At 41.9% G+C, this 8,987-nt stretch overlaps 2 protein-coding genes across 2 annotated transcripts; both read right to left on the minus strand.

Annotated features, from left to right (window-relative positions):
- Positions 1–112: 112 nt before the first annotated feature.
- On the minus strand, positions 113–4,700 carry SJAG_03703 (myosin type-2 heavy chain 1; the record flags this gene model as incomplete). Its single annotated transcript, XM_002174802.1, has 2 exons — positions 113–176; positions 247–4,700. The coding sequence occupies 2 exons, from the start codon at positions 4,698–4,700 to the stop codon at positions 113–115; spliced, it is 4,518 nt and encodes a 1,505-aa protein (XP_002174838.1).
- Positions 4,701–4,902: 202 nt separating this feature from the next.
- SJAG_03704 (RhoGEF Rgf3) lies at positions 4,903–8,388 on the minus strand. The gene is made up of 2 exons (XM_002174803.2): positions 5,581–8,388; positions 4,903–5,534 (listed from the first exon to the last, which is right to left on the minus strand). The coding sequence occupies exons 1-2, from the start codon at positions 8,051–8,053 to the stop codon at positions 5,059–5,061; spliced, it is 2,949 nt and encodes a 982-aa protein (XP_002174839.2). The 5' UTR covers positions 8,054–8,388; the 3' UTR covers positions 4,903–5,058.
- Between the last annotated feature and the right edge of the window lie 599 nt (positions 8,389–8,987).

The raw sequence follows: 8,987 nt of genomic DNA on the forward strand, positions 1-8,987 counted from the left end.
TACTCCCTAGTTTTTGCTTGCATTTCCTGCTCATGTTGTACATAAACACCATGAATTTTGTGCTGTTCTTGTGCTAGCTTCTTCTTCAATACGCTAATTTCAAGGGCATGACTCAAATTCGAGCGTTCGACGGAACCACCAGTGCCTTGAGAAGCCAATTGTGATGAAGTAGCTGCCTCCAAACGCTTCTCCAGATTAGCCTTTTCGGCTCCTAACCGGTTGTATGCCTTCTTTAGATTCTCATACATCGCTTGACTAGCGTTTCGCTCATGCAAATCAAAAATGGTTTTCCTTTGCGGAGTAAACATCCGCTGAAGATTTTCTTTAGTTTCCATTTTTTCATTTTCGAGCGTGGTTTTAAGTTTTTGCAACTCTTGCTCTTTTCGCTTCGTACGCTCTTGCACAGAAGACAACTCTTTGCGCAATTCCGTAGCACGAAGTTCCAGTTCTTTGTTCTTTGATCTAAGCAATTCTTGCGAACCGACCTTTCCTTTGAGAAGTTCAATTTCAGAACGCAGACTACGCACCTGTTTGAGCTCGCTCTTGGCCTTGTTCAGTTCTTCCTCGATGTTCTGCATCTTTTTCAGCTGACTCCGAAGTATTTCTGCTTCTTTAGAATATTGAGTTAACGTCGAAACCTTGTTCTTCTCTTCTTTAAGCTCACCCTTTAATTGCGAAATTTGAGATTCAAAAGTGCGTATTTTATCTTTAAGTTCATCGACAGACGCCAAGTCCCCTCTTTGTCTTTGAATGGTATCCTGAAGAAGACTAATCCGTTCTTTACCATGGTGGACTTCGCCTTCGAGAGAATCGCGTTCTTTCGTCAAAAGATCAATCTTCTCATTGAGCATCGAATTTGCCTCATTCGAAGTGTTCAGTTGAAGACGTGTACGATTAAGTTCTTCCTCTGCGTGAAGAAATTTATTCACGTACACCTTAATTTGGTCAAGTTCGCCCTTCAACTTATCTGCTGACGACTTAAGAGAGGTACTTTGAGATGAAAGTGCATTGTACTTATCACGGTACCCTTGCAACGTATTAACCTCTGACCGCAACGAGTCTATCTCTTCAGAATAGCTTCGAAGCGTATTATCACGTTGGTTCAGCTTCTCCTTGAGCACATGCATGTCGCTCAACTGTTCTTGCAATTCACCATTCTTTAACTTCAGATCAGCAACCTCATTCTTTAAGTTGACGAGTTGCTTCAAGTCAGCCTCCAAAAATGAGACCTTCTCTTCGAGATCACTTATCGTTAGCTGTTGGATTTTCTTCATTGATTCCAAATCGTCATTAGCTTCCTCAAGTCTCTTCAACTTAGCTTGAAGCTCTCCTCCCTCTTTGCTTATTTCGTCAAAACGAGAGCGCGAGTGTTTAAGATCAGAACGAAGCTGATCAAGCTGGCTTTGAACTTGGTCTTTCTCCGTCTGAAGTCTAGTTGATTTGTCATTTGCTTTCTGCAAAGCGTCCTCGTATTGCTTTTGAGTTTGTTCCTTCTCTTGCTGGAGCTTAGCCGAGACGTCGTTTGAAGATTGTAAAGCCTCCTTAAACTGCTTTTGTGCTTGCTCCTTTTCTTCTTGAAGTTTGGAAAAGTTGTCATTTGAAGTTTGAAGTTCTTCTTCAAGAGCCTTCTCCTTATCCAACAGCTCTTGTTCACGAGATTTCCATTTTGTGTTAAGCTCATTGATAGCACGCTCCAGTTCTTCTCTGTTCTTCTCGGATGATGTAAGCTCATCAACAGTCTCGGAAAGAGATTTGTTTTCCCGAGCAAGCTGCTCGTTTTGGGAGTTGGCACTTGCAAGAGATGCTGTCAGCGTTGAAACTTTCTCATCAAGCTCTTCATTGGAAGCTAACACTGCCTCCAATTTCTCTTTTGTTTCAAATAACTCGTTATCTGTCTTTGTAGATGCTTCCACAAGCTGTGTATGTTCCTTGACAAGTAATTCCATTTCTTCCGAAAAGGAGTTTACTCTCTCGTCCTTCTCAGATATATCGCTTTCGAGTTTGGAAATAGTTTCGAGCAAGTCGTTAACCTTTTCCTGTGTTCTATAAAGAATTTCTTCTTTATCCACAGCTATGGATCGCTCTGTTTCTAAAACTTTCTCCAAATTTTTGATCGAATCTTCTGTAGCCTTTCGCTGATCCTCAGCTTGTCGAAAGCTCGCTTGTGACTTTTTCAGTTCATAATTGACCCTTGCTAGTTCTTCATCCTTTTTCTTCAGCTTCTCGTCATTCTGCGTGCTACTTAATAGTGGACGAATCGTAAGAAATAACTTTGCCCAAGAAAATTGTGCGAGATCTTTATAGTAGTACAAGTTTTTCTCAATAAGTTTGGATGCCGTGATTGCGTTTAATGTTTTTTGGTAACGTTTTCGCTGAGCAGCACCTCTGATACATGATTGCAAGCCCGTCATCAATCGCTGAAGATACTCCGTACGTCTTTTCTCCAAGATTGCTAGAACACCTGCTCTAAAAAACACTTTGGAAATACCAATTCGGTACAAATCAGAATCAACATCGAGTTCTTGAAGTATCAGCAAAGAGGCTTTTCGCGATTCCACGTATTGGTTGTTCTTAGACACATTAACCATAATTTCATATCGTAAACGAAAATCATTAAACGTGAGTCTATTAGGGAATCCTGAACGAGTGATTCTAATTCCCTCAAGCACACCATTACATCTTAGTTGCTCGAGTACAAGAGGCCAATTGAAAACGTGAGCCTTTTTCAGTTGATTCGGAACAATGCATCGAACGAAGTGAGGATTCGTGACACCAAACTGATTCATCAACTGGTTAAGCTGTTCTTTATGGCGTTGAGCGACAGTACGGAAAACACCCTTTTTCTTGCTCGTCCGAGTGACTGATCCAACGGGGTCCTTATAATCGGCGAACAGGCTTGCCAGATGCTTGTTTGAGGAATTCGCGATTAAGTTCGCAACGTTCTCATTTAAAGGGTCGCTGTTTTTCTCCAACCAGCCTTCAGTTTTGTATTCAACATCGGCGGCGTAATGTGTAAGAGTAAAGCCATCACAACCAAACTTTGACGGTTTGTACTTTGTCGACTTGCCATTCCAGAGAGCATTCAGTTTCTCTGTAAAAGTGGTGTCCGTAGCTTTCGGCATAACACATTCCTCATCCAAGCAGGACAAGATACCAATGGGCTTGCTCTTTTCGATCAAATCAATTGTAGGTTGCAAATCGTGACCAAAATCTTGAAATTCCCATTTGATACTCTCTCGCATGTACTCTTCCTGTTCCAAGACAAACATGTGATGGTTAAAGAATTGTTGCAACCGTTCATTTGTGTAGTTAATGCAAAGTTGTTCAAAACTATTATGCTTAAAAATTTCAAAACCTGCAATATCCAAAATACCAATAAAATGACGAGAAGTTGTACCCGAATTCTTCAAAGACTGATTAATGCGATCAACGAGCCACCCAAAATTTCGCTCATAGATCGTTTTGGCTAAAGCTTCAAGAGAGGATGCCACTTGAACTTGACTTCTTGCTGAAAATACCCATTCGCGTCCTGCACGAATTTTAGGCCGAATAAGGTTTTGCGAAAACTCCTCAGGTTTCATCCCCATTAAATGACAAATTTTGTCAATTTCGTCTGGATTAGGCAAGCGAGCAGCACCATTGCGATCAGCGACAACGGTAATGTTTCCCAAGAGCAGAACAATAGAGAGAATTTTGAATGAAGCAATCATCTCCTGCTCCGTGAAGTTTAATGTTTTCATCGAGGCTAACAGCTTCTCGAATTCTGCCGCATCATCGACCCCATCAATGGTGTTCGATGATTCTTTTAAGTAATTGTATTCGTCGGTGGTCTTACTTAAAAGTAGCTTGTTGCGTAGCGCCTCATCTGCACCTTTAATCAGCTGGTAAAATACATGGTAACTTCGTTCCTCCGGGCTTTGACGAACGACTCTGGACTTTTCAAGCAAATACCAATCGATTGTGGCATTTGAGATTTCTCCACTAGCAGAAAACTCGATTCTGATAAATTTACCAAACCGAGAAGAGTTGTTATTTCTCACTGTTTGTGCATTACCAAAGGACTCGAGAATGGGGTTTGTTTGAAGGATCTGCTCTTCGATCTGACCTTCCGTGTACTGCGAACTGTTGGCAACAGAGGCAAGATACTGAATGATTCGTTTCGTGTTTTCAGTTTTACCAGCACCAGATTCACCAGTGACCAGAATACTTTGATGTTCCTTCTTTTCTAGCAAGTTATTATAAGCAAGGTCGGCAACCGAGAAAATATGCGGGTATTTTCTTCCATAGGTTTTGTCTTTGTATAATTGAATAATATCTTTGTTGTATATAGGAAGAAGATTATACGGATTAATGGCAACTAAGAAAAGACCAGAATATGTATAAATGAGGTCTGACATATACCGTTGCTCCAAATTGTACGCAATAGACGGCTCATTGAGATGTGTAAGCTCTGCCATGTCATCAACACTGTCAAAATTGGACGGATTGACCGGCAGGGTTTCTGCCTCCAAAACAATCTTCTCATCTCGAAAATTATTGTATCGCACACGTAACTGGTGATCTTTTAGTTCTTCTATAACGCAAGCTTTAACGAAAGCGTTTTCAGGATCTGGGATCCAAACCCAGCGTTTGTCATCTTGTTCTTTCATGTCATTTTTTGACGAATTGATCCCTAATACCTCTAACGATGCAGTACTCATATAATTTACACGTCAAGGACAAGCGCTGGGGATAAGTGTACGATACTAGATATTTATGGTTGCCCTTTACGGTAATAAATGGAAGTGAGGTCCAAGCCCTTCTTTGGTAGAGGCGCTAGATGGTGTAACGGGAAAGCAAGCAGCCAGGGTCTACAGTAGCACTTATCTAAGGGGCCGGAACCAAGGCTAGGAAGCGCCGCTAGTTTTATGTAGTAAATTACTATTGTGTTTGAGCAATTTAATTACGAGTTAAATTACAATTAAGAGAATAAAGTGGTAAACATAAATGAAATAAAAACGAAATAAAGAAGAACGAAAAAGACTTTGAACGATAAAGAAAAACGATGAAATTATGCAATCATGGCAATTCATTACCCAGCTTAGTTAGTTCCAATGCCATGATCAGGCGGCGGTCAGGGTATACAGGGTGTGTCATACTAAATACAGGCATTATGCCGCTTGGGTGCCATTCGGAGCCGCTGGGATGATATTGAATGGAGTTTCCCTGAATTATTTGTTCCAATTGCAAAGTTTCAGTGCTCCAAATTTCAACAAAGTTTTTGTCAAAGGATAACAAGTAGTCACCAACCATGCAGACATGTTCTGGAGTGCCCAACCAGTTAATAAACTCCGTTGTACGAGTAAGCTGACCTTCACTAGTAACAAAAAAAGCACCTGTTTCATAACAACAAGCAAAAATGCCGCGCTTTGAAGTCCGCAGCAAAGATAACGGTTTCGATGACATTGCAAAGTTGCGGGCTGGTGAGTCATAAAGGCTGACTTGACTAGGAATGTTATTCCGTAGCTTTGGATCCAGTCTAATAACTTCAATACCTGAGAAAATTGTTAGTAAAAATAATTAAACAATACTAATCCGTACCCTTAGAATTAGTGACAGCAAAAGAGTACTTGAATACATTTGCAAAACTCGTATCATTCGTAACTTGGAATTGATCAACCACCCGAAATGAAATAACATCTTTTTGACGGAAACCATAGGCTTTCTGATAATTATGGCCGAAACCGACAACAGGTTCACAACAACGAATAAAGGTAAAAGTGCCCGTCATTTCTTTATACAAGATATACGTACGCGAACGCTTTAGCAGGGAGCCCTCCTCAACCTTGGCAATTTTAAACTGTGACACTGCATGAGGTGTTCCAAGTACTTGGGCAGTTCCCCTCTCCACGAACGGTTCTGGATTCGTCAATTCGATAATCTGACTCAGCTTGTGTGCGAAGAGAGTTTTATCTCTCAGCTCTAATAACAGATCAAATTCTTCGAGAACGCCGAGCTGAGTGACTCTTCTATGGTCGAAGACCTTCCGCCAACTGCGGATGTCTTTGTCTTTACCATGCTCACCGTAGAAAACTCCGTTGCAGGTTGCAGCAAAAAATGAGACGGTATTCCCTTCTAAGCAAAATTGAGCAATACTAAACACAGGTCCTGAAGCTATAGCATTTGGTAAGTCACCCGCGGTAGGGATTGGATATTTCCAAGAGGCTTCTTGCAGAGCCCTGTCCACAACTGAACCTTCAACAAGGTCAATCTTTGCAGAAGAATCTTGAGATGAGGAATTAAAGTATGGACCATCTGATGTGTCCTTAAAAAGAACGTCGGACAAGACTTTAGCGGCAAAGGGAACCTTGTCATGCTGTTTTTGAGCATGTCGTTTCTGAGCAAAATTTAATTTTTCGATCCATATTTTTCTTGCTTGAGCTGTCTCAGTATAAAACGTGTATGTCATAGGAGTTCGCCCTAAGTGTCGAACAGCAAATGCAAAAAGTTGTTGTTTTTCAGATCGTCCTGGAGACAAGGTATTATCGCTGTTCGAACGCTTGTGTTTCTCGGAAAGCGTGGACTGCGATTGGAATTTGTTTAAACGCATAGAGGATCTGCGTGTACGAAACGTTCCCTCTGAAGTAGTTAGTGAAAAGTTTCCAAACATTCTTGAAGGGCTAGACCGATGTAAAGATAAATCATCAATTCTTTCCACGACCAGAAGATCTAATGGAATAGGCCTTTTGGAAACAAGATATTTCGTAGCAGAACTTTTTCTTTCCCTCTTTACTTTGGTCATTACTAGATAATTATCTAGTAAGAAAAGATGGATATTCAACCATTCTAAACGCGAATTGCTTTTTCGTAAAACCTCGCCCTCGTAAAAGAACTCCCTCAAAGGACTTCGAAGATCCAAATTCACGTGCTCGTTATTCTTGAAAAGAAGTTGAAACGAAAGGTCACGGATACGATTAGTCTCAAGGACTGTCGCAATAACTGCATCGCACTCTTCACATGTAGCGCGAATGTCCTTCAAGGCTTGAGTGAGGAATTTGTAATCCAAACTTTCGGGGTCGGTATGCTTCAAAATCGTGTTTAATTCCAACGTATACCGTTGCAATCTTTGAGTAGGACGCTGTAGAAAATGTTGAAAGTCTAATCGCCGACACCTTGGATCCATTCTGCAACCAGCGAGCCATTTGGCAAAGCAAGTATTTCTTTGGCACTCAAACTTGTACGTCTCATCCGCAAGAGGAAATTGTCGTGCATAATTAATGTAGCCATCACGGGCCACACGTATCCACTCCAATATTACATCTCCAATGGACGATACAATGGGCCCTTGAAGTTTCTCACGAACGAGCAATTGCGGCAAAAATCTATGCGAGTGAATCGTTCTTATTGTTTCGACGTTTCCGAAAACGGATTGGATAAAATCTGCCAAGCGACCCAGCGGAATGATATCCGTTTCAGATTTTAATAGCCCATCACGAAACAGATCTGCAAGAGAATCCAAATCCGCGACGTACTCAGATTCTTTGCATATAAGTTCGTGAATGTTATTCTGTCGTGTGATCTCCTTTTTTGTAAGCAGACCAGGCAACTCATCACTCAGTGGAAGATTCCAATAGTTGTTCCAGGAATTAGACAAGTCAGCATTTTCGAAGCATTTCTGCAAGGGTGAGTGCAGGCATCTTGAGCTGTAGCAAGCACATTTGTCTGAACGGTCTTGGGAGCAACAAGTGTACGAATAACATCCACCTGTAGTCAGTGCGGGCAGAACTCCGGCGTGTTCTAAATCTTCCTTATGATTAAATTCAATTAAGAGCTTTTCAAAGTTAAGCACATTCACAACACCCTCACGAATCCAATCAATGAGAATATTTTTCGCTAACATTTCGGCCAGTAAGAAATCCAATTTTGGAATACGCAGGGTAAAAAGAGTAGCCATTGCCTGTGCAACTTCGTAATGATAATACCCACCTTCCTCTTGTTTCACCATTAATGGTGCCAATACATCTCGACACCACTTGTAGAGGCTATTCAGTGACCAAGGGTCTCTGCATTTCATTGAAAGAGCTTCATGAGACGTGACAAGTTGTGAAGGCGAGAGAAGAGGAAAGTCAATTTCACCTGTGGTATATTCCTTGAGCGGAACTTTGGGAAGAGCTCGCGAATAAGAAGAGACAAATGAGAATGAATCCGTGGAAGAGTCATACGAATTAAAGGTTCCGGGGTTGAACGAAGATCCGTCTTCGTCAAACGGAGAGTAGCATGGATCGTAGACACTGTCTCCACCGGCTGCATTAGCAGTGTAGTAATAGTTGATGGAGCGCCTGCCAAGCGACGAGGTTGGAGAAGAAAGTACGGAGCCATACGGCTCTGGAGAGGTGTTTTGAGATTGAACTCCGTACAAGGAAAAGAAGCTGGAGGGGGTACTCGCGCCGGAGCTTCGTGGATATTCGGGTGAGGGAGGAGTACTGGGAAGCGGTCGTGCAGGGACTTGCGGTAAAGGATGCGAACTAGTTGAGCCAGCTGAAACCTGCGACTGTCCAGCGCATGAAAAAAATAAATCGGAGGAAAGATGATCGTTAGGACTGAAATCTTCACATATGTTAGAGAAGACAGCATTATGCTCAGAAATACTTGATAGATTGGATACGGGACGACGAGGACTGACACATGGAGGCGAGTGGGTAGGTGAGCAAGGGGGTTGCGGCAGCTCTCGTCTGACAAATGAACTGCGGTTGTTTAAAGTTCGAAAGGGAAGTGAGCTAGACGTGTGCGGAAGGGGAACAGGTGTAGGAACATATTGAGGAAGACCCGAGAAAGAATTTCTCTTCCTTATTTGAAAAGAATCTTCCGCATCATCAGGATCCACGACAGAATAAGTGAAGGAGGGTGCCTCTAAACTTTTAGGGCGATCCGGAGTCGATTCACTAGATCGTCTCCGCCGACTTAAAATACCATTTGGAAACTTCATGTAGGAAGTTTATTAAGCATGA

This window comes from Schizosaccharomyces japonicus, assembly GCF_000149845.2.
Source record: "Schizosaccharomyces japonicus yFS275 unplaced genomic scaffold supercont5.2, whole genome shotgun sequence".
Taxonomy (NCBI): domain Eukaryota; kingdom Fungi; phylum Ascomycota; class Schizosaccharomycetes; order Schizosaccharomycetales; family Schizosaccharomycetaceae; genus Schizosaccharomyces; species Schizosaccharomyces japonicus.